Source organism: Canis lupus, chromosome 1, assembly GCF_011100685.1.
Source record: "Canis lupus familiaris isolate Mischka breed German Shepherd chromosome 1, alternate assembly UU_Cfam_GSD_1.0, whole genome shotgun sequence".
NCBI classification, from domain to species: Eukaryota; Metazoa; Chordata; class Mammalia; order Carnivora; family Canidae; genus Canis; species Canis lupus.
In genome coordinates, this window is record NC_049222.1 from 55,254,813 (window position 1) to 55,279,502 (window position 24,690).

The window sequence follows — 24,690 nt, forward strand, 5'->3', positions numbered from 1 at the left end:
GGTTTTTCTCCAGCTATCTTGAAGGGAAAGGCTGTTCCTAGCACAAAATTGGCCCCTACATGCTTCATTGGGTTTCTGCTGAAGGGTGGCATACACATGGAGGGACTGTCCAGTGATTAAAGTCAATGCGGGAATGAGACTGTGTATCTGTCTCTTTCTTGATGATTCAAGGAGAGAACAAAACACCCAGAGGTTGCAGACGCCTTCCTTCTTGGTTGCAGTTCCCTCTGCTACCAACTCTGTTCTGGACCCTTCCCTGGGCGCCCTGCCTGCACCATGGAGATGGGCATCCCAGCCCCGTGACCCATCACAGCACTGATGCACCTTCCCCACCACCCCCACCCCGGGCCCTCCACACCCTGTCTTCACCCAAGGACTGTGAGGTGAGACTCCAGCAGTGTCCCTAGCGCATCCCCAGATGAGGACGCCTTAACCCGAAGCCCAGCTAGCAAGGAGGAGACTCAGCTCCCCAGCACAAGGAGCCAGCTCTGGGGTAGGATCTGACCCCTGAGATCAGAGTGAAAACCAGAGTCCCGTGCCTGCTCCCCACGCTTCAGCACCTCGTCTCGTCCCCTCAGCCTCACACTGTCGCCGCCTGGGGAAGCACAGCACGCCTGTGCACCCGCCGCCAATGCTTTAGGACTCAGACAGAGGCAGGGAAGGAATTGATAAACAAGACGAACAGGAAAATCCGCCTGATTCAGAGGCTACAAAGGCTCAGAATTAATTCAGTCCAGGATGAGAAAAATTAAAGCTCCGTTCAAAGAAAGCAAAACGGAAAGGAGAACCGTGCACAACTTCCAGTCCAGGGGACCCTAAGTGATCATGCATGTGGGAGCCATGCAGGGGCCGCGCAGGAAGCCCCCAGGCCCAGATTCTGCAAGAAGCAGCAGGGTTAGTGTGGGACCAAGACTTGCTGGGCGGCCATCACGTCCCAGGAAAGTCGGCATTTTAACTCCCTGGTTCCCTTTCAAAGGATTAAGTTTGAATTACTGTGTTATTTTCTTTGCATATTGAGGTATCTGCCAAAAGAACAGATTTTTTACAAACAATTAAGAAGTAAAACAACACACACACACACACACACCCTGGTGTCAGGCAGGCTGTAGACAAGCGCCTATCCGGCATGTCACGTGTTCTCCCGGCCTGGGCACAAGCCTTCAAGCGGTTTCTCGTCCTGAACCCAGGAACAGGCATCTTTGTCGCCCCCCTGGTCCCACAGCAACCCCGGCCTGCAGCGCTGCACCATGATGAAGAGGATGAGGATGGCCAGGTTCCTCGGCTCCAAGGAGCAGGAAAGCCAAGGGAACAACCACTTTTTCATGGTTACGGTCTCCCCAGGTCATCAGGTCACTGAATGATGCAGCCCCAGGAGGGGGCATGTGTGTGGACCGCATGGCAGCAAGAAGAGAGCAAGAGACAGGGAGCCAGCACAGCCTCGATGGGGCAGGAGCCCCCCTCTGCTCCGTTTGCGCCCCGGCAAAGGAAAGCATCCCGCGCCTCGGGACCGTAACCTCCTTTGTCTCCTTTTAACATTTCTTTTTATAAAATCAATTCCAGAAAGAGTGAAGCCATAATAGGGAAAGAGGAAATTCAATGAGCCGCTGGACTGGAGACACCTTGTTGGTTTAGCAGGAAAAATACCTAAGGGTCGGCTCATTGCTGCGTTTGCAGGGTGAGCAGCAGGACGCACCTGGTAAAGTGCCGCAGTAGTTCTCCGCAGGGCCGTGGTGGCAACTGCGTGCAGCCAGCAGCCATGTCCCCGTTAGGCTCTCAAACAGGACACCCCAGGCTTCTCAGGCTTCCCGGGTGCTCCCAGCTGGTGCTGCGTGAGCTCTGATCAGTTTACCCTGCATGTGAGAAGGGGCTCCTGAATCTGAGCGCGTGGCCAAGCCTGAGGAGGGTTAGGCCGGCCGTGGGCTGCTCTGACCGTGGCTCCTATTGCGACAGGCACGTAGGATTGGTCATCTGGGACCATGCACGGATGACACCCGCATGTATACCCATGCCTGGTACGGTTTCCATCCCCCACCAGACATGTCCTTGTCCATTTGCCTACATCTGTGTCTGTGGCCAAGAGAAGAGAACCACCTGCAGTGTGGAAACTCTTCATTCTTGTTGTGCGGGGCCAGTCTACGTGTGGAGTGTGGGACAGTAACAGGACTTTTCACCACTGCACGAGACACAGCTCCTCCCTGACCTGGCCATAGAAAGCCATATAAAGCTCTGATAAGAATCACCAACTAGAGCTGAACTGCCTTTTTTTTTTTGTCTTGAACAGGTTATAGGCTAGACTCAGAAGAGGTTCTAAGGCCTGAGATGCAGGAGAGTATTCACACATCTGTGTAGTCACTTACGTGAAATAACCGGAACCACCTTGAGATGTCACGGAACATAAATCACTACTGCCAACCTGCAATTCCACGCACACAATTTCTATGTCTAATAAGGAAGATCTAATGGTAGAGAGAACGTTTCTTTCAACCAAGTTGTTGGTGTGGAGCTATTTATAAATGTATATTAGACGCAGACAGGAGTACAATAAGTATGTAAGTAGTACAACGACAGAATTCAGTGTTAAGTGCCATTATGTGGATGCCAGCGGTCAAATGCAATGGTGACCATTCACAGAAGTGGCTTCTTTTGCTCCAGGAATATGGGTTCCTGGAATGGGCCGGGACTCTGTTGCCGCCTGGGCCTTGTGGACCCACTGAGGAGCGGCTAAGAAGCACATCACTTCTCAGCACTGCCTCAACAGCCCAGTGAAGTACAACCCTCAGGAAGCCTCCAGAGGCTTGTGGGGTGGGGGGTAGTACGTATTTTGTTTAGTACGAACCAGAATATAGTCCGATGCATTCATATAAATTAAATAAGCCTGATCAAAACCCCAAAACCCAAGTTTCAAGTGACCTGTTTGGCACCTGTAAGGAAAGGCCCACTGTACCCGCCACGCCTGCTGTGAATACTCAGCCTGACAAATTCAGATGCCGTGGCTTCGCCCAAACGCGTAGCCTTCTTCTTACTTAGCGGTATCGTGGGAGCCAGGAAAAGCCAAACACCCACAAAACCACCTTATAAAACTTCCTATTTATAATGTAACTATTCAAACCACACAGCTGTTAGCAATATTGCAGGAACTCTACCCTCATCTACAATGATCCATTTCAGGCCTAATTCCTAGAAAAGTCTCCGACGAAGATCTGACCTCTGCATGCAGTCAGTAGGCTCCCGCCCGCCAACCGTGCCCGTGGCAGCCCCCACCCCACTTCACCTCGTTCTCAGGGCTCTCTTGCCATAGTAACTCCGGGCTTATTTTGAAGGCACGTGCCAGAGTTTTAAACAGAAAGATGCATGGGGAATCATGTGTATTCCATTCCCAGTGATCCACAAATCAGAACAGACCTCGCAGCCTTCGGAGGACGCAGGACTTTCCAGGCTCAGCGCCCGAGGCCGCCCCCTGCTGCACGGCGACAGTCTTGCATGGGTCAGGGCGGTTCTGCACTTGACCCAGAACCTCAGACAACTGGACCCTCCGCCAAGAGCACGTCGCTGTGGGCTGCTGCACTGGGGGCCCGTGTCAACTAACCCCAGAACCTAGAAGGAACCGCGCGCGCAACACTCTTAAACCATGACTCCTATTCTCACGGAGGAAAGCAAGCCAAGACGAGCAGTTCTTACCTCTGCGGGCGCAGCTGGCTTTGTCTCAGGCGACGTCGAGTCCCACTTGCCCTGTTGAAGCAGAAAGTGAAGAGAAAGTCCTGTAAGTCAAGGGGCTGGCATTCACGGCGAGCAGCTGTGCTGCTGAGGTCAGCTGGACACTCACCACGCCGGGGCGTTTTTTGCTTCTAAACATTAACCTCCACATGGTTCTAGAGAATTTGAGGAGTTTCTCGAGCTTTCAGGAAGCCTTGAAGTGAACAGCACAAGAAGGGAACTTGCAAACTCTTGTGCAAGTTTTACAATTCAGCCAAAGGAAGTGATGATGTTCCCATTACCAACCTCAAAACTCAACCCAAAAAAACCAAAAAAAAAAAAAAAAAAAGTCACAGGTCTCCTCTCTAGATGCATATTTAATTAGACGTGGCTATCACTAACGGAATGGACAAGCGTCTTAAGGTGACTTGTCAGCTCTCGGTTCCACAGAAAGTGATCATTCCGGCTGCAGGACCGGAGGGCCTGTCGTCTGTGAACGCGCACCCACACTGCTCGTGGCAGTCCAGCCTTGTTCCAGCGTGGGGTTCAAGCCAGAAACGCACCCCAGCACTCCCCTCCGCTCCCCTAGCTTCTCTCTGGCTAGCATATGACCCTGAGGAGCCTGCAGGCTTGACAGAAGGAAGGCTCGTCTTGTTTCTGCACGCCCCACGCTGCAGGGCTCGGTTTTCCTTTTCTTTATTCCCTTATCTCCCTTCTGATCCCTGCTCCTTGACTCCTACCTGCTAAAAAAAATAAATAAATAAGAGATGAGGAAAGAAACCAAATTCTACATGAATCTCTTGCACCTCTTGCTAGCCGTCGTGGCTCATGTGTCAGAAAACAGAGGGTGAGAATGGCCGGGATGCGCTCCCACTTCACGGGCCACAGGAAGGCCCAGGGGCCCCGCTGCGGGAGAAGTTCGCACTACTGGGGATCTTTCTCAACTTCAACCTGTCTTCCCCGCCACTGTCTTCCCAGACAGCTGGCAAAGGGCAGCTCATCTTCCATGTCTTTAATTTCTTTACTTTCCCAACCTTCCACACTCGGTGCATGTTAGAAACATCCAGAACATCTGGAGCTTTTTTAAAAAAAAAAAAAAAAAAAAAGGATTTTATTTATTTGAGAGAGAGAGAGAGAATGGGGGGAGGGCAAAGGGAATCTCAAGCAGACTCCAATCTCAGCACGGAGCCTGAAGAAGGACTCAATCCCACAACCCTGAGATCATGACCTGAGCTGAAGTTAAGAGTCAATCTCTTAACCCACTGAGCCACCCCGGCACCCAGAAACATCTGGAATTTAACAAACTCCCCAATGAAGTCAATCGCTCTGAGGCTGGGGTCTGTGCTTGTTGGACCGAGGAAACGTGCCTGCATGGAGGCACGTGGGACGAGGAAATGAGGGCATGGAGAGAAAGTCAGTGGCCTACCCACAGTTTTAGAACCTTTGCATTCAAACCTGCCAGAAGCCAAATCTTTTTCCACCACAGGGGCTGACAGATCGCCCGTATTGCTTATGCTGGTTTAACGTGGTTTCCGCAACTTGAAAAAGGGTGTGAGGCCTAAAGCAACATAAATGATGTGTTTACAAATAAATGCCTAAAAGCAGAAAATGAAAGCCCCCAAGGTGCCCCAAAATCACACATTCATCCACTGTCTTCTCCAACCCCATGATCAACCCACCCCTGGTCACCTTCTACGGGGGCTACACCACACACGGTGCCCCTGACCTGGCCTGTCTTGACGCCTCTGGACTGTATGTACAGGGTGTTCAGTATTTGGGAAGCTCTCCCTGAAAACTTGAGATGCTGAATTTGCATATCCTCTCATTCACGGTCATGAATCTTCCATCCTCTTCATTTCCTCGGCCCCCACTTTGCCAGTAGGAGTCAGTGAATTAGGCCGGGGCATTGGGCACAACAAGAGTGAAATGCTGGCCCACCAACCATCTGGCAACCATGCTACCTGCAGACCCTTCCCTTCTCCCCATCCTCCTTCCGCCCCCCATTCCCTCTACTTCATGATCAGCTGCTTGGCTCAGCTCCTGAGCCAAACATGGGGGGCAGCCAGGAGCAGGGGGTCTTTCAACTCCAGCAGCTCTCACCCCCCCTCCCTCCTCCATTCCAATCCAGGGTGCGTGGAGAGGTCTTCCTCCTTCAGAGCTCCTGTCATTCTGGCAGGTGGAGGGCAGGGAGTGGGGGGCTGGGAGGACGCTGACTTGGGTTTCCATCGCCGTCCCCGTCCTCTCTCCCCGTTACATCCCCGTGACCTTGTTCTTGTCCAAATGCACCTGGCATGAGTTCAATAGCATCACGGCCGGCTCCCCAGGGAGAAAGTAAAGTATGGACGGTCTGAAGCACTTCGTGTGAACAGATGGCACTCCAGGTGTATTCCACGAGGAGGAAACTCCTCAGACTCCTTTGTGGACAATAAGTGAACAGGGGCAACAGGTTTGTGCTTTGTTAGCTTGAAAGAAAATATCAGAAATATCTAGACAAAGTATCAATAACCATTCTGGGGAAAAAAATTGGCTTGAATATTTTTGTAAAGCTCTAGAAGGCAATCATGTGAGACAAGAGAGAGGCACCCACTGTGGTGTTTACGGCATTTGGAATTTCTAGTCTGGATGGCCAAGCTTCATGTGACTCTGTGGGTGTTTGGAGATTGGCCTTTCAGATTGGCCAGTCAGCTGACAACCCGACTCTGTAACACAGAGGGTCTGGCTCACTCCCAGAGGCCCTGTTTACTAGACAACGGGGTACCTTGCAGGCTCTGTGCACAGTCCTCAAAAGCCACATTGGCCAGGTAAGCAGGTGAGAGAATGAATACACACTATTATTTCCTCACTGAAATTAGTACTTGGGATGCTGAAAAAGCTCAACGCTTTAAGCCCTGATTTGCCTGGAAAAGTGCAGTTGCTTTAAGATATTGCACACGCACAGCACTGACCACCGTGGCCCCGGAGCAGGCTGTGGCTCCCGGGTGCCGTCAGCAGGTGCCAGCAGCAAGGGCGGCGCTCGGGCTCCTGAGCAGCTGGCAGGTTGCTTCCCGCCACCAGACGCAGGGCAAGCGACTTAGCCAAGTGGCCGTGGATTTCCCCATGTGCACAGTTGGGGCAGCACCTGCCTTCTGGGGGAGTTGGGAGAAAGGAGTGACATGCTTCCGGCACTCGGCACTCAGCCACCTATCAGTGTCGACCATGCACATGCAGGAAGGTGAGGTGTTCCCCACGCCCGAGTGGCTCAGCCAGGCTCAGAGACATCTGGCTCCTTCGAGAACACTGGGTCTGTGTCTCTGGCCTGTGATCCCTTAGGACCTGACCTCAGGGGACTCCCACTAGACCTGTGTTCTTTTTCTGCCTGGGCTCGTGGGGGAGGCGTGGCCACAGACGAACAGCAGATGGCGCCAGAGACTTGTTCTGCAGCCCAGCCCTTTATGGGGCCGGAGGGTGGGGGCGTGCAGGGCCCTAGCTGGAATCTATTTCTCATAAACAATTAGGCCATATATCAATGTCGATTCGGTTGTCCTGGAGCCAGTTAGAAATTCCCCAAACAGTTCATTAACGACGTCAGGTTTATCCACCCTCTTCTCTGCAGTATTGATTCTTAAATGTCTGTGGATGGGCGGGAGGCTCCTCACGCACAGACCCACCCCGACCCCACACGCAGGCCCGCAGGTGGTGGGAGTCTGTGTGTCCTCACTGGCCCCGGTGCTTCTCCCCGCCCGCCGGCTTGGGGTCTGCCTCCAGCCTGGCCGCCCGGCTGCCTGCCTTGTTCTCCATGATGTCACTGATGTGCTCCCCCAGGAACAGAACCCTAAGGTCACACCAAGACCTAAGTGTCAGGATGGCAGGGCTTGTTCTGCATAAGCCAACCTCCCCTTGGACGGCCCTCCTCACCCTCTGCTGGGGACCCAAGGTCCCAGAGATCTTCAGCTGTATCGGGGTCTTTATCCATCCTGAGGGGTTACGGAGGTGATGTTACAGCATCGACCAGGAAATCCGCCCTCGCCCCCCACTGCCAGCTCCTGGACTGTAGCGCTGTCCTTTCCGGATGAAGCAGGACAAGAGGCTGTGACCAGCCCCAGCGGCCGCAGCACCAGCACTAGAAGAGGAGGTGTTCCAGACTCCACGCTCCTTCCCTGGGGTCCGGGGCTCAGATCCATGCTAAGATAGATGGGGGGCCGCTCAGAGGGGGTGCACATCCTGCAAAACCGCAGGTACTGCCAGGGAGAAGGAGGTCACCGTGCACACTTAGAGACGATGGAGAAATGTCCCTCAGTGAACGGCCAACGGGTAAGGAGGAAGGAAGAGGAGCCCACGGGGCTGAGGGGCCGGGAGCACGGGGCTGGACCACCACCAAAGCTGCCCTGGGGGCCTTCAGTTTCCAACATCTTTGAATTCTTTTTTAAGATTTTATTTATTTATTCATGAGAGACACAGAGAGAGAGGCAGAGACACAGGCAGAGGGAGAAGCAGGCTCCCTGTGGGGATCCCGATGTGGGACTCAATCCCAGGATCCCAGGATGACGACCTGAGCCGAAGGCAGATGCTCAACCACTGAGCCACCCAGGTGCCCCCATCTTTGAATACCGATTTTGGAAAACATTTTTTTTTTAATTGAGGTGAATTTCACATAACATAAAAGTGACCATTTCGAAATGTGTCCTTAAGCACATTGTCACTGCTGTGCAACCACCGTCCGCTTCCGAATGTTTTCATCAGCCCACCAGGGAGCCCTGAGGGGCCCGCATCCACCCCCAGCCTCTGCGGCCAGTGATGTGGCTCTGCCTCTCCGGACTTGGCTGCTCTGGAACGCCACGCACACAGGACCCGACAACAGATATCATGCAGCATCACGCTGCTGAGGGTCATCACGATGTAGCACAGGTTGGTACCTCGTTCCTGTTGGTGGCCGAGTGGTGCTCCGTGTGGCGGGCACAGCACTCCTGCCCATCTGCTCACCTGCTGGTGGGCTCCCGGGCTGCCCGCCGTCTGGCTGCCGTGAGCAGCGCTGTGTAGCCTATTTGAGTGCGTTGTCAACAACCGTGGGTACGTGTCTCGCAGTGGGATTGCTGAGTTATGTTAACACTTTTTGAGGAACGGCCAGATTTTTCCACAGCAGGGAAGCCGTTTGACATTCCCACCAGCAATGTAGGTTCCAACTTCTCCACAATCTCATGCAAAACTTGATATTTTGCATTTTCTTTTCTTCTTTTTCTTCTTCTTTTTTTAAAAAAAGATTTTATTTATTTATTCATGAGAGACACAGAGAGGCAGAGACACAGGCAAAGGGAGGAGGCTCCATGCAAGAGCCTGATGCGGGACTTGATCCAGGAACTCCAGGATCACACCCTGAGCCAAAGGTAGACGCTCAACCACTGAGCCACCCAGGGATCCCCTTCTTTTTCTTCTTCTTAATAATCACAGTCATCTTAGTGGGTGCGAAATGGTGGTTCTGATTTGCATTTATATGTGTCCCTTGGAGAAACATCAATTCACACCCTCTGCCCTTTTTCTGTTGGGTCATTTGTCTTTTTGCTGTTCGGGGCAGGTTTTAACACTCATGGACGTAGAGAAAAGGAGAGCCTGGCCCCCGTGAGCTGAGAGGCTGGAACTGAGCCAGCCATGTGAAGCTAGAACACTCTGTCAGTTTGGTGAGGGGTCAACTGGGATGATAATCTACAGAGCAGCAGAGGAATAAGGAAATTTGGGGTGCCTGGGTGGCTCAGTGGGTGAAGAATCTGCCTTCAGCTCAGGTCATGATCCTGAGGTCCTGGGATCGAGCCCCATGTGGGGCTCCCTGCTCAGCGGGGAGTCTGCTTCTCCTTCTGCCCCTCGCCCCATTCGTGATTGCTCTCTCTCAAATAAATCAATAAAATATTTAAAAAAAAAAAAAAGAGTAAGGGACTTTGCCTAACTTGTCCAGGGCTCAGGTTTAAAATATTTTAAGTCATCCCTGATGAATGAATATGGTAAACAAGCACCTTCCATGGGTCTGGGTGAAATCACAGTGGCAGCAGGTTCAAGGGAAGCTTAACACGAAGGTTGCCCACCCCTCCACCCCTCACCCCCCCAGGAATACGCCTGAGCCCCCCCAAGACACACCCCGGCTCCCAGGGGCCGCATTTGAGCTGGAGCCAGGCCTTGGGGAGTCTGCACAGAAGGAGTGAGGCTCCAAAGTGTGCTTGCTCAGAGTCCAGAGCTAAGAACCCAAGGAGAGATGCCGCCTCAGGAAAAGACACCCAAGAGGTAGAGCTGCCACGAGCACTTCTGACCGCCAGAGGACAGCACTGAGCACCATATAAAATAAATCTTTTTTAAACTCAAAAAAAGATGTAGAAGAAGTAAATGTAGACAAACTCCCATGGTTCAAGGGCAGTAGAATTCTCCATGAATTCTGAGAGAATGTGCTGACAGCTTCTTAATTCTAATCAGAGTATGATGGGTTACCGCATATAAGAGTAATTGATATTCAGAAGTTAAGAGGGCTTCTGTACATCAGCAGGAAACCATTTAAAGAGATGACATTCAAAACTGCAGAAAGGAGGAAGAGGAGGGAGAAGGAAAAGAATATCTGTAAAGTATAAAGGATATATATTTGTATAAATATATTAACGAAAATACGTAAGGACTTTACAGAATATATGAAAAATCTTATTGAAAGAACTAAAAGAAAACCAATATACACGAAGATAAATATTGCATTCCACAATGGAAATCCTACTATGGTTAAAAAAAAAAAAAAAAAAAGGAAAGGAAAAAGTCACTTTTCCCCAAATCAATCTATACATTTAATGCAGTGACAATCACAAATCCAAGCAGATATATTGTTTCCTGGGATTTAAGTCAAAGGGTGAAGGCTGAAAACTGGCCAACACTATTTTGAAGAAGGGCAAGCAGGAGACACGCACCCCGGGCATACATCTGCCCCCACTCCAGAGCCACAGGAATCACCTTTGTGCGAGGAGCCCATCAGACCCCAGGAATCCATCTGCATGCCACAGCTCAGAGAAGGGCAGATCTGAGGGATGAGGGGTTCCGGCCAAGTGACCCATCAGCCTCATACCATGGACAAAAATAAGTTCAAGACCAATATGAGAAAAAGCTGAACTACGTAATTCTTAAAAGGACATTTAGGAGATTGTATTTTTACTTAAATGACTAAAGGATTCTTCAACAAGTCAAAAATCCATACGTTATACTTAAAAAAAATCAATAGATTTGATTATATTTACATGAGAAATATTTTTGCAGGACAAAAGACACTACAAGGTCAAGACAGGCCATAGACCAGAAGAATATACTCATAACCTAGATAACTCGAAAAGAATTAGCATCAGAGATATGTTAAGGGTAATCCCTACAATGGAGAGGTGCTTTTCATCTTCATCAGATAAGCAAATTCTTCACTCCTAAAAGTAGGGTAAGTGGGGCGTCTGGGTAGCTCAGTCAGTGAAGCATCCGACTCTGATTTCAGCTCAGGTCTTGATATCAGGATCCTGAGATCGAGCTCCACATCAGGAGCAGAGTCTGCTCAAGATACTCTCTCCTCTGCCCACCCCTCCCCCCCCCCCACTAAAATCAATAAAAATAAATCTTTAAAAAAAGAGCACAAGTGTGCCACACTGTATCCAATGGGAGTTGGTGAGAATCTGGAAAAAGGAACTGTGACAAATTGCTAAAGGGAAGATAAATGAGTTCAACCAGTTTGGAGAAGAATTTCCATATCAAGTTAATTTGAAAATGTGTATATCATATGGCCATCAGTTTCACTTTTAAGTCTCTAAACAGAGGAATAAACTCTATTTTATGTTCATGGGAAGACATACATTGTCCATTGAACACTACTTAAAAGAACAAACTTTGGAAATCACCTGACTTAGTTCCCTGATTGGGGAATGGAAAAATACACTGGCATGTTCCATACCAGGAAATGCTACACAGCACTCGACGTGAATGAGATAGAACTACATGATCAACATGAATAAATCTCAACAATATCATAGAGTTTTTGAAAATAAGTTTCAATAGGAAATATAGACTATGATTCCAAACACATAAAAATGAAAAACACACCCATCATTGATAGGTATGGACTGTTCTGGACTGATTGTGCCCTTCGAAAGTTGATGTGTAGAAGCAGTAATGCCCAGGACCTCCAAGTATGACGCTCCTAGAGAAGGGTCTTTACAGAGGTGATCAAGTGACATGAAGTCGCACATGTGGCTGACCTGATCCAATAGGACCGGTGTCCTTCTAGGAAAAGGAAATTAGGTAGGATATAGAAACACCCAGAGGGAAGACCACAGATGGACACAGCAGATGCCGTCTGCGAGCCGAGCAGAGACGTCTTAGAAGAAAGCAAGCCTGCCCACACCCTGACCTCAGACGTCCAGCCTCCAGGACTGTAAGGCATGCTGCCCAGTCTGTGGTACTTGTCACAGCAGCGCTAGCTTACGAACAGGGCCAGGTAGGCCACATGCCTTTGTGAGCCAACCCAGAATAACCAGGGAACCAGGGCAAATGTCCAGTGAGCATTTAAACAATTGTAGTAATTGAACTGGAGATAGGAGCCAATTTCAGACACGGAGGAATCTGCTGGGGTTGTTTCAGGTCAGGGGGGCACTTACCATGGCATTTGTAGTCTTTGTCTACACCTGTGGAACACATGTACTCATCTTAGAGACTCAGACTGCATAGGTCATGTAAACGGAGCCAGACATTTTTCTCTGTGTGTGGCTTTCACAGTCCAAGTAATCAAATCATACTCACTCCGGTGTGTTGAGTGACTCTGCTACCATAAAGAGACTATTAACTCCTTGTCATCAAATCCTCCCAGAGCACTGAGATCCTCTCCCAGCATCTGAGGACCAGAAGATCCCTCTAAAGAAACAGTACCATGCAATGGTAGGTCAGAGCTTTCCTCCCACAGAAACACAAGCCATCTCACGTCTTCCTCTCTGGCTCCATTTGTGAGGGCCATGCCTTTAGAAAATAAATCAGTATACGGAAGCTGAAGGCAGAGCACCCATGTGTGGAGAAGACACACATCCATACACCAGACTGTTAAACGAGCGTACATTTAACCCTTGGACGATACAGATGCTGGGGCACTGACCCCCGTGTTGTTGAAAATCTATATGTAACTTTTAACTCCCCCAAACTTAATACTAATAGCCTACCCTTAACCAGAAGGCTTACCAGCAACATAAACAGTTAACACATTAATTTATATTATAGCATGCACTGCATTCTTACAATAAGGGAAGCCAGGCAAAAGAAAATGCTACTAAGAAAATCACAAGGAAGAGAAAATAAATAACATCTATAGAATATATTTAGGACCAAGTGAGGTCATCATCTCTCTCCCAGAAAAACTAGAAACTGGTTTCATCTCATTTTTAATTATCCATAACTTGACAATGCATTTTAGGATTACCAAGATAATTTTTTTTTTTTTTATGATAGGCACACAGTGAGAGAGAGAGAGGCAGAGACACAGGCAGAGGGAGAAGCAGGCTCCATGCACCGGGAGCCCGACGTGGGATTCGATCCTGGGTCTCCAGGATCGCGCCCTGGGCCAAAGGCAGGCGTTAAACCGCTGCGCCACCCAGGGATCCCTCCAAGATAATATTAATATGGAGGGCCTCTCCCTGTCACTTGGAGCACGATGTTTGACCTTACGCTGAAGCAAGTGCTCCCAGGAACCCCATGCACTCACTGGGGTTGGGCGGGCACTTGGCAGAGAGGCCTAGGAGCCATCAACCAGCCAAGCAGATCTGGTGTGGACACGGCATTTAGGGATTCAGTGCAGAGCTGAGCCATGAGAGAGAAGATGGACAGGACCACACAGCAGGCAGGTCCTGCAGCAGGCTGGTGCAGGGGCTCAGGGGTAAGCTCTTCCTGGGAGCCAGGGTTCAGGGCCTCAGGTCCCCCCCTCAGTACTACAACCTTTGGGGTGGGTGGCTCTGTCACAGGGGCCTTCCTGTGCACTGTATGATGTTTAGAAGCATCCCTGGTCTCAAATACTAAGAGAAATCTCCTTCCCAGCAATGACAGCACATTGCTAATACTACCCCCCAGGGGTGCAAGATCACTGTTGGTTAAGAATGAACCATATCTTTAGGAGCAAGACTCTAACCCATCAGGAGTCCCGGCAGGTTCTGGAGACGGAGGAGCTGGGTGTGGCCAAGACACATATGCACGCACAAGACTGGGAAACGTGGTTATGCTCCAGAAGAAGTTCAGAAGCCCCAGTACTAAAACTGAAGCTCAGTTAGAGCCCAAGGAGGAAGCACGACTTCACTCTGAGGCCCAGAGAGCGGGGCCAGCTTCCCTCAGCCCTCCTGAGAGCGGGCAGGGCTCCTTGGACCCCTGTGTGCAGCTGAGATGCAGCTCCAGGGAGAGGGGACCATCCCCTCCCACCTCAGCCCTGTGACCATGTAAACCAGATGTGTGCAAGGCCGGGAGCACACATTTATTTATAGACATTTTCATCAATTCTAATTAATTTGTGATTTATGCAGCAGAGTGCTTCATCCTCTGCCCCGGATGGAACATGGAGACCCCAGACCCTGGACCCATCTGCTCAGCTCTGACCAATGCCAGGCCTTTGGTTCCTGGGACAGTTAACTTGTGCGTCCACCTGGCCAGGCCATGGAGATCAGATGCTGGCCACACTGCAGTCTGGATGTTGCTGGAAGGTTTTACACGTGCTTAACCTTTACATCAGTGGCCTTTGAATAAAGCAAATGGCCCTCGCTACTGTGGGCGGTCACAGCCTTCAATGGAAGGCCTTACGGAAAAAGACTGAGGCTCCCCGAGAAGGAAGCGCTTCTCCTTCAGACTCTCAGACATCGGCACCACCTGGCAGCCTGCCCTACATGCCTCAGCTGGCCAGCGCCCCCAACCACGGGGACCAGTCCCTCTATCTGTGTACATACACATGCACGTCTTCACGCACACCCTCACACACATGTGCACTCACGCACACACTCCCTCTGTTGGCCTATGTCTTCAGAAGACCCTTAAAGCACCATCCTTTCATCATAAAGGCAGTTCTCATCCTGAAATTAGAAGATCCCCCCACCTCCACTGTCTTTATAATACATCTTCCAACATGATGTAAAAGTCTCTCCCTGACCAGAAAGGAAAGAAGGGACCTGGTGCCTCTCCTGGGCTCCCGTGGGTCACTACTCTTTACACTGCTTGGGCAAGTCACCCCGATTCTGGGAACCTCCATTTCCTCACTGCCAGGTCAGAGGTTGTATGGAAAAACACATCATTTGCTCTTTTGGTCTATGGAGCGATTGCTCTTCAATGTACTAAAGGATTTGTTATTTCCTAAGTATTACTTTCTGTAGAGGATGTGCCAGAAAACGGCTGAGGCCAGCAGAGAGGCCAGCCGTGCATCTGCACCAGGTGAGCGATGCACACTGCGTAAGTCATTCTCCCAAAGTCACATGGCTAGAGCTGTGGAGTGGGATTTAACAAACCCAGTTTAGTGAATCCCAAAGCCTGTATTCTTGACCACTACCATTTGCTTCCAGTCATTTCGCTTCCCAAAGCAGCGCTCCCAGTCTTCCTGCAGCACACTTGGGGCCCACTGCTTCTCAGCGGGGGGTGGGAGAGAGGTGCCCTGGGAGCAGTGCCCAACCAGGAGCTCTCCTTCCCTGTGTGTGTTGCCTGGGGGCGCTTTCCAACACCCGTATGGACACTCAAACCAAGAAGTAAAATGTTCTTCCCAAATGAGGTCTCCAAATGCTGTTTTGCATAAGAGTCACAAGATGTAAACTATTTCTATAAAGAAAAATCTCAACTCTTTGACCCGATAATAGGAGTCAATGCAAAGACAAAGACATAAGTATGTAGATGTTTACTGTAGTGTTTCTTATAATGGTGAGAAATGGAACACTTGCCCAAATATTCAACAGCAAAGATTTGTATGAATAAAATATGATATAACTCTAGGATGGAAAATTCTACAGTTAGTAAAAATATTTAAGAATTTTAGGGGAAGGTTATAAAATGTTAAGAAACATCTTAGGGGAGCCTGGATGGCTCATCTAGTTGAGCATCTGACTCTTGATTTCAGCCCAGGTCATGATCTCAGGGTCCTGGGATTGAGCTCCCAACAGGCTTTGTGCTCAGTGGGGAGTCTGCTTGAAAACTCTCCCTCTCCCTCTGCTCCTTCCTCTCACTTGCATTAATTTACATTCTCTCTCTAAAATAAGTGAATAAATCATTTTTTTTGAATGACAACATAAAAATGTGTGATTCAGTTGTAGTAAGCTGTATAAATGGTCGTGACGTACACATAGAAACATACAGAGATACTGATTCTCGGTGATGTAACAGGTGCAAAGGTGTGCCCCCAGATGGGGAGATAGACTAGGAAGTAAGGTCATGAGATGAAGAAATATACCCTGTGTTAGGAGTGATTATCTCTGCTTCATTACATAAGGTGATTTTAAATGTCTTCTTTACACCTTTCTGTTTCTTCACATTTTTTATAATGCAATAGATTTCTTTTAAATCAGGAAGAAAAGAAATACATGTTACGTGTATTCATTTAAAAAAAACAAACCCATCCCTGTTTGGCCTGTCAATGTCTTAAGATCACGATGCCAACCCCATTTGGGATGGACTGGCATCTGTATTTCAAATCCCAAACCTGCAAATCCCAAGTGGGCTTCTATTTCTTTGCTGTTCTAGCAAAGATACATTGTCATCATAATAGGGAAAAATAAGGGAAGCCTAGTCTTTAAAATAAAAGAACACAAATCATACACACATAGAATTGCTTTTCCTGCAAAACCCAACACCTGCAGGACACTGAAACTGGCCCCCGGGGAGGCTGGATGCGGCCGGGGGGCATCACAGAGCTGCTGCCTGCAGGGCTCCCTCCCTGAACCTTATTTCCCATTAGGGCTGCATGTCAGGGGAACACAGTGGCTTCAAGCCCTGGCTCCTCCTCATGTGTTTTGGGACCCCGTTTCCTTGCACATGGCAGGCAATCATTGCAGACGGAGGCTGTCCTGGTCTCTGCACCCAACTCAGCACCCAGGCTTTGAGGAAGAGCTCAGCATTCACAGATGGATAGCAGGCGTGAGAGGCTGCGTGTGCAAGTAGGTGCGGCACATGACACGGCGGCAGGGCTGCATGAGGCCACAGGCAATTGGGGAGGTTTCCCACCAGAGCCCAGGCTCTGCACTGGGTGGCCCGGCAGAGGGAAGAGAGCAGGACAAGGTGGATCCAGGACACAGCCTCGAAATCAAGGAAGGCAGAGGACAGGAACAGTGAGCAGCAGCGTGGAGACCCGCTCGGAGCCCAGGGTTCATACGGAGACTGTTCTAAGCTGAAGACCTTTGACATTCTGCAAATGCAGGAAGAAGCCTTGTCACAGCTTCCCTTGTCTGACCAAAAGCAGAAGCTTCTTAGAAACGAGGTCTGCTGTGAATCTCCTCTACAGGGCATTTCCTTTCTCAGGGGAGGCCAAGCGTAAACCCACCAAGAATCCCCCCTCTGGGGGACTCCCATGCCCTGAAGAAGATGGAGAGACCACTCACACCTGTGCAGACAAATGCACACAAAACTTGCTCCTGAAAGACTGATTTATCCGGGGCACTTGGGTTGCTCAGTGGTTGTGCACCTCCTTTTGGCCCAGGGCGTGACCCTGGGGTCCTGGGATCGAGTCCCACATCAGGCTCCCTGTGGGGAGCCTGCTTCTCCCTCTGCCTGTGTCTCTGCCTCTCTCTGTGTGTCTCTCAAGAATAAATAAATAAAATTTTTTTAAAGACCTATTTATCTTCCCTAAAGAAACACATTTGCTCTCCCTCCTCCCTTTCCTACTAAGTCAGGTTTGGAAGCCCCAGATTCTGACCACCCCTGGGAGTTACTCGTCACTGAGCACTGTGTGCTCACTGTGTTCAAAGGTAAGTTCTTTCTCTCCTGTTGCCAATATGCCTTCATCAATTTGATTCAAAGGCCCTCAGACATAGAACAAAAGAGAGTTTTTCTGCTCCCAGGCTCAGCTCCCAGGCTGGCTCAGGGTCCCTGTGGAGGGTGTCACCACCTGCCCCCCCCCGCCCCGTCTGTGTATCTTGGAGGATGTCAGAGGCAGGGTAGAGCTCATGCAAGATGTGGACGCCACTTAATAGACGTGCTTTTAATCAGTGGCATGATATAATTCTTCTATTTTAGAAAAAAATACACACACCAACGTGGAGAAGCCCTTGAAGGATTTTAAGCACAGAAATGGTTGACAACGTCCTGGTGAAGCTGTACTGGGGATGCAGCGGGAGAGCCCAGGTCTGCAGAGCGGCCGCGACAAACACCAAGATTGGGTGACCAATTAGATGTTGGGGTAAAACACAGGCAAGCAAGAAAAATGAATCCCTAATTTGTTTGTTGCACAGTGAAAAGAAGCATAAGGAAAACACCATCAGAATCCTCGACCTCCTCATCAAGCAGACGATGGGCACCAAGCGAAGATCAAACCACTGGCTAAGCAGAATCCTAGGAGACTGGAAACTTCGAGTCCGCTGCAATGTTTCTGTGTCTCCCGGCAGTGCTGATGGGTGAACGAGCCCACCAGCCTCTGCGGCGCATTATTCTGGCCTGATCGATTCAAGAATCCTCTGGTGCAATGGAGCTGCACCCCTGGGGTCTCTTCTACGGGTGCAGGGTAAGGACCACCTCACTTGTGCAGGGTGAGGACCGCCCGCCGTGGGGACCGGGTGACACCTCCCCGCCCACTTGCCAGTGCTGCCACCACAGCAATGCCTAAAGTATGACACCTGGCACAAAACATCTGGGTGTGTGCATGTGACCTCTCCACCACCAGAAGCACCCAGTCTGGGACTGTGATTCGGCACCCGAAGGAGCTCATACGGGCAACGCTGAAACCCTGCTGCCAGAGGTGTCCTCACTAGGCCTCTCCCAACAGACCCCAAACGACCTCCGCCAGCTAGAGCGCAGATGGTCACCTGCCCGGCTCTCCGGGGGCTGTGCTCACACCCCACTGTCTGCGGGCCTTGTGCCCGGCTGGGACCCCACTTCAGTGCTCCCCAGACTGGGTAAGCATGTGTGCAAAGACCTTCCCACCGGCACGCAGGTATAAACATTGTTAAAGCAATTATTTGTAATTTCCAGGTTCCCCAACTCCTTCCTAAAAAAGTTGGAAGAAGGGACACCTGGGTGGCTCAGCAGTGGAGCATCTGCCTTTGGCTCAGGGCGTGATCCCAGGGTCCTGAGATCTAGTCCTGCATCAGGCTTCCCGCAGGGAGCCTGCTTCTCCCTCTGCCTGTGTCTCTGCCTCTCTGTGTCTCTCATGAATAAATAAATAAAATCTTTAAAAAAAAAAAAAAGACAGAACTCCCTCCAATGCTCCACCTGCCCCCCCTCCATGGCCTAGCTTCCCCTTTCCACAAGAAGGGCTCACCTGTCACCTGTAAGTCTCTCTGTGTGCAGGGCAGTGGGGCGCACACAGCTCCTGGCTGACACCCTAGAAGCTCCTCGCACTCCGGCTCCTCTAGGAAGCCTCACAGGCTCCAGCTCTTTGCTTTCAGCAAATCCCAAGGGCAACCTATTCACATCTTCAGCTGCTAGAGCTTTCAAAATAATCTATAACAATCACACAGCGCTCTCGGGCATACAGCTCAGAAAAACCAAGTAATGTTATTATAACAAATCCTTCTTCATTTCCACCTTTCTGACCCATTTATGTGAGCTTCTCCAGCTCAGAAGCACGGTGGGCTGCTTGAGGGCACAGCACCTGGCCCTGCTCACTGCGTGCCCGGCAGTGCAGTGACACCTTGCGCACGACCCCGCCGACGGGGCTGGATCGCTGGGCTCTGAATTCCCCATCACTTGCTGTATTTGATGATTTTCTTTCTTTTTTAAAAAATTATTCATTTATTTACTCATGAGACACACACACACACACAGAGGATGATTTCCCATTAAAATAAAATGTTTTACCCAACTGTATCCCAATAATAATTGTAACAATAATTCAAGAGAAACTTCACACCTACAGCCTTGTGGTCACAATTAATTTGAAAATCAACTTATGAACAGATGTTTACTGCAAGAATATAGGTGACAAATAATAGACTTTCACAGGGGCGCTTGGGTGGTGCAGCGGTTGAGCATCTGCCTTCGGCTCAGGTCCTGGAATCGAGTCCCGCTCGAGCTGCCCGCAGGGAGCCTGCTTCTCCCTCTGCCTGTGTCTCTGCCTCTCATGAATAAATAAATAAAATCTTTAAAAAATAAACAAATAAAAGGCTTTCACAAAGATCCATATATATCACGTTAGGGTAATATTCTGAAGGATAGGTGGAAGCGATGGAAATCCAAATTCAGCAAGGAAAAGAATTAGAAAAAAACCTGCCTGCGCAGAGAACAGCACTGTCCTGTGTGTTTTTAAAAGGATGATGACGGGTCCCAAGGCACTATGCACTCAGGTGGCAGGGGGAGCCCTTCAGAGCAGTGGGAACAGTTCTATTCTGTATCATTTGCATTTTTTAAATGCCAGAAGATAGTCCCTTTGTGACTAATATCTCTTACTTTTAGACGCAAATTTGAAAAGGTGTTATCTGGTGGTTCTTCCTCCTCAGGCCCCAGGGAAGGGGACCCCTCAGCCTGTCTGGGGTTGGGGGTGGGGCTTGCTCAGTAGCAGCTTCTCGGAGATAATGGGGTCCCCCTAAAGATTGGGTATTTGGTTCCTAACCATTCTGGCAGTCGCTGACGTCATGAGCTCACTTAGATCCTGGACAATAGATCACTGTTTCAGTTAAGCCCACTCCTTAGGAGTTCTAGAGAATATATTTTAAGTCAATGAGACATTTGAAGCCTAGATGAGAGTTCATCCTGGTGCAATTGGGCCCACACAGCAGGAGTCCTGGTCAAAGGTTTTAGGTGATTTTGACAAATTGGTGGCAGTGTCTGCCCCCAGCTAGTGGACCAGCAGGGACGGAGTCACAGCCAGCTCCCCCCACCCCCTGCTGAATCCTGAGCTGGGTGAGTCTGGGTGAACCTGCCTACAATGTTTGAAAGAAATGGGTCGGAGAGGGCCATACAAGCTGTAGCAATGAGGTGCTGGCTTTTCCTGTGTCTGCTGAGCTGGCGCTTTCTACTTGAGACAATTTCAAATTCCAATCACTGCCCTTCCCTTGATCACCGTCCCAGGAAAATAACATTTCATGAGAGGCACTGGGAATATGCCTTCGGTTGGCTCTGAAATTGCAGACTATTCATAAAGTAAACAGGAAGACTCTAAAAGGAATAAAACTTGTAGTCAACAAAAGCAGTTGGATTAGTGTCAGAGTTTCAGGGACGACAGAAATGACAGGGAGGCTGAGAAATCCTGGGCTGTCAGGGAGCAGTGTCCCTGTGGGCAGCAGAAGCAGCCCAGGGAACCCATTTAGGGGCATTAGCACTTTGGTAAATGGTTTTGTGACAGTGTCGTCAGCAGTTCTGGAACAATTTAGTTGTGTGCCTACTTTTAAAGAAATGTAAAACATCTCATAGGAAAAGGGAAAGGGGGAGATAAAGAGAAGAGAATGGTTTATATGGTTACAATAAATCTAATGTTATTCACCTTACTTTCAGCTTTTAAATACTAAACCCATTATATGTTTATTTACAGTGTTCTGTATATATTTATTCATATAATTTTAAACCAATGAGTATATTTAATTGCAAAAACAATATTTTCAGAAGTCAAATGTATTTTTTTTTTCATTTACTAGCTGTGTGAGTAGTTTATAACTGGTAACAGAAAAAAGATTTGGAGCAATAATTATTCCATGGCCTCAAAGGTATGTAATCTCAAAAACTCAAGGGTAAATTATGGAAAACATTTCCCCTGGGGTGCCTGGGTGGCTCAGTCAGTAAAGCATCTGTCTTCGGCTCAGGTCATGATCTCAGGGTCCTGGGATCCAGCCCCTAGTCGGGCTCCCTGCTCAGCAGAGAGTTTACGTCTCCTTCCCCCCCCTTCCCTTTCCTCCTGCTTGTACTCTCTGTCAAATAAATAAAATATATTTTAAAAAGATAAAGTGCTTCTCCAGACATCAGCAAACAGTAAGAGAGAAGTGAATTACTTTTAATTAGTTGGAGTGACTCTTTATTTTAATGTATTTGTGCAAAAAAAAAAAAAAAAAAAAAAAAAAAAAAAAAAACCTAGAGCATCTAAAACAAGGTTTGAAAATAAGATGCAGCTTTAGGATTTTGGAAGGTGTTTTTGTTTTTTGTTTTTTGTTTTGCATTGAGGACGGTAGAGGCATTTTTTCCTTCATGCATCCCCTTGGGAAGGCTGTCCGTGCTCAGAAAAGGGTGACACTTGGACAAAAGGAGATAGGGACTGTCCCACAGCACAGCTGCTGCCTCCACTGGGTGCTGCTCCATGTTGGTGGGCTCTCTTGGTTTTCGGGATGTCCCTCTGAGGAGAATACGTCAGGCACCCCAATTTTCAAATAAGGGAAGTGAGATGGAGAATTGGATGGTCTGTCCAGGTGCACCCCCCACCCCCCAGTTCCCTGGACAAAATGACATCAGAGTTTAGCCGGTGGGTCCAAGCTCATCATTTATTAAGAAAGAGAGAAAATTAAACAAACCACCTTACTAATAAAGACAAAATAATTTACTCATATATAACCATAATGTTAAACTGTTAGTTATTATCTGTTAAAATGATAACCTCTGTGACCAAGCAATAAACAGCAGATAATACTATATGTAAAAAGATGAAATGAGAGCAATTAGAATACTCTACTTTTCAAGACCTACATTGATTTTATGGCATTCCTTTTAAGCATACTCCTTGAATACTGGGCACTAAATCTGTCCCTTTGGTCCTGAGACTGTGCAAAGTAACTGAGGTCTAAAAAAAAAAGAATGTCCAAAAACAGGGAGTGAGAAATTACTATGCACTTGGACTAAATATCCTTCAAACAGAAAATCAGAAGTATTTGAGACATGAAGCTTCCACTGGTGAAGCATCCAAGAAGCAAGCCCATGGGTGTTGCTTTGACAGGAAAAAGTGTTTGGATCTGCAGCGTAAGTGCATCAGGAGCTGATCACTGTGATTTTCATGGTTACTCACAGCTCCTAAATATTCCCCTAACAGGATGCGGAGAAATTAGTGCCCTTCCTACTGCAGGCAGAAGCCGTCCCAGGCTTACAGCCACAGGCCCTAAAGCCCAGCTTACCTGGCAAGCCAGTGAGGGACCCACCCCAGAGGTGTCCCAGCCCTTTGCCCTGGACCTGGCCATACTGGCAGAGAGCTGCAGGGAGACGGGGAGGCAGCCAGCGAAGGAGGAGGGGGTGCAGGTGGAAATCAGCTGAGGGTCCTGACTCCCTGGGTTGGAGGCCTGCAGCCATTGCAGAAGGACTGGGCCTGGGCACAGGCAGGTTATTCTCTTCCCTCCCAGGGAAGTAGATGCCAAGAGACCCCACAAACTGAGCGACTCCCAGGTTCTGAGCACCAAACCAGCAGTTAAATGAAGATTGGGATCAGGGAAATGCCGGGGCAGGGACCATCCTGACAAGCCCCAGCAACCAGACCACCAAAGACAACTGCTTAGCTGACAAACCCAGATTGCCACCCAACAATGTTCCTCACCTCCAGGACCAGAAGCCCCGAGAGAGGCTCGCAGCCCTCATGTCCCAGGCTGTTCAGCTCTCTTCCAGCAAAGAGCTGGCGACCATGTGATGTTTCAATTTACATAAAATGTAGAAAATTGCCCCTCCATTTTCCATAGCTATATTTCAAAGCCATCTTTTTTTTTTTTTAATTCAAAAATGGAAACTCCCTTGGGGATGAACAGAAATGGCTGGAAATTGCTTTTAAGATGTTAGCAGAAGGCTAAATGTAACGCTGCTATGAAATTGCATCCTAAATGTGCTAATGTCATTTTTTAGACTATTCTTGTGGAACCCAGATAATACTGCAAAACCATGAGCCTCTAAAAAATTTTCCACTGGAAATTTCTGTCGAGTGTCTAAAGTCTCTGGTGATTCTGGATGTTGATTACATTTGCTGATTTCCATAAGTGTTTTTTTTTTAATGCTGCGTGAACATAATAAAGTGACAAAAATAATATGTAGACAAAGAAATAAATGAGCTAACAAAGCAGGAATTTACAGTAAAGGTTTTTCTTATAAGATAAATAAGGACCCCAGGCCCATAAAAATAAAGAATTCCATGAAAGGTCAGGGCATTACCGATATTTTATATGTCTATCTACATAAATATGTTTGCTTCATCCTTGTATTGTTACTACCTATTAAGTGTTAAAACTCTATCAAAGATACGAAGCATTCTATGCAGCCTGGGAGTGGGGGACAGGGAGATTACAAGTCACTCCCTTTGGACACGAGTGATTTGTACACTTATCGGAAGCCTGGCCTGAAGCTACGAGATAAAACATCCCTAGGTACTTGGATTTTAATCAAAGAGAAAACAATTCTTAGTGATACTGTAATGGAAAACATACTCCCAGGTCCAGCAGCCGGGACAGCAGCTCACCTCTTCCCTTCCTGAGATATTGTAATTAAAAAGAAATACTTCCCCACTGCTCCCACTGCAACCTGGCCAATTTACATTCTTTTTTTTTTTTTCCAATTTACATTCTTGTGCATTCCCAGGCACCCGGTCAGGGGAGCAGAGTCCCCAGCGGCCCTCGGGCCCCCTCTCATGCCTGCACAGCGCAGGCTGAGAAGAGCCTCAGACACGTTGGCTCATCCCAGAATTTAACCCACATTGCTCAGAACTATTGTTTGATGTGCAAATCTGCACAGATTGTGGTATAGAAAAATGTGTGGAGACAATTACGTCCAAGAAGCAGCACCTTGGACCGTTTCCTGCAGTTCAAAAATGAGTTTCATCATATTGCTTATGGAAATGTACATAAACCTCATGTAGTAACTTCATTTTTTTTCCTGGTTCCATCTGCAGCTCTTTTTCTGGAAGGACCAATTTAACTGCGGTCTCAGAGA

General features: G+C 48.7%; 1 protein-coding gene across 2 annotated transcripts in view; it reads right to left on the minus strand.

Moving 5' to 3' along the window:
- RPS6KA2 (ribosomal protein S6 kinase A2) overlaps positions 1-24,690 on the minus strand; it is a 345,143-nt gene that overhangs the window by 291,267 nt on the left and 29,186 nt on the right. The window contains exons 1-2 of one of the 2 annotated variants that reach the window (XM_038526528.1): positions 3,824-3,906; positions 3,679-3,729 (exon numbers count right to left, since the gene is read on the minus strand). In XM_038526528.1, coding sequence (XP_038382456.1) covers positions 3,679-3,729; positions 3,824-3,865 — 93 coding nt within the window. In that variant the 5' untranslated portion in view covers positions 3,866-3,906. Of the gene's footprint in view, positions 1-3,678; positions 3,730-3,823; positions 3,907-24,690 lie in introns of those variants that run through there. The other variant, XM_038526526.1, reaches the window with a different exon arrangement.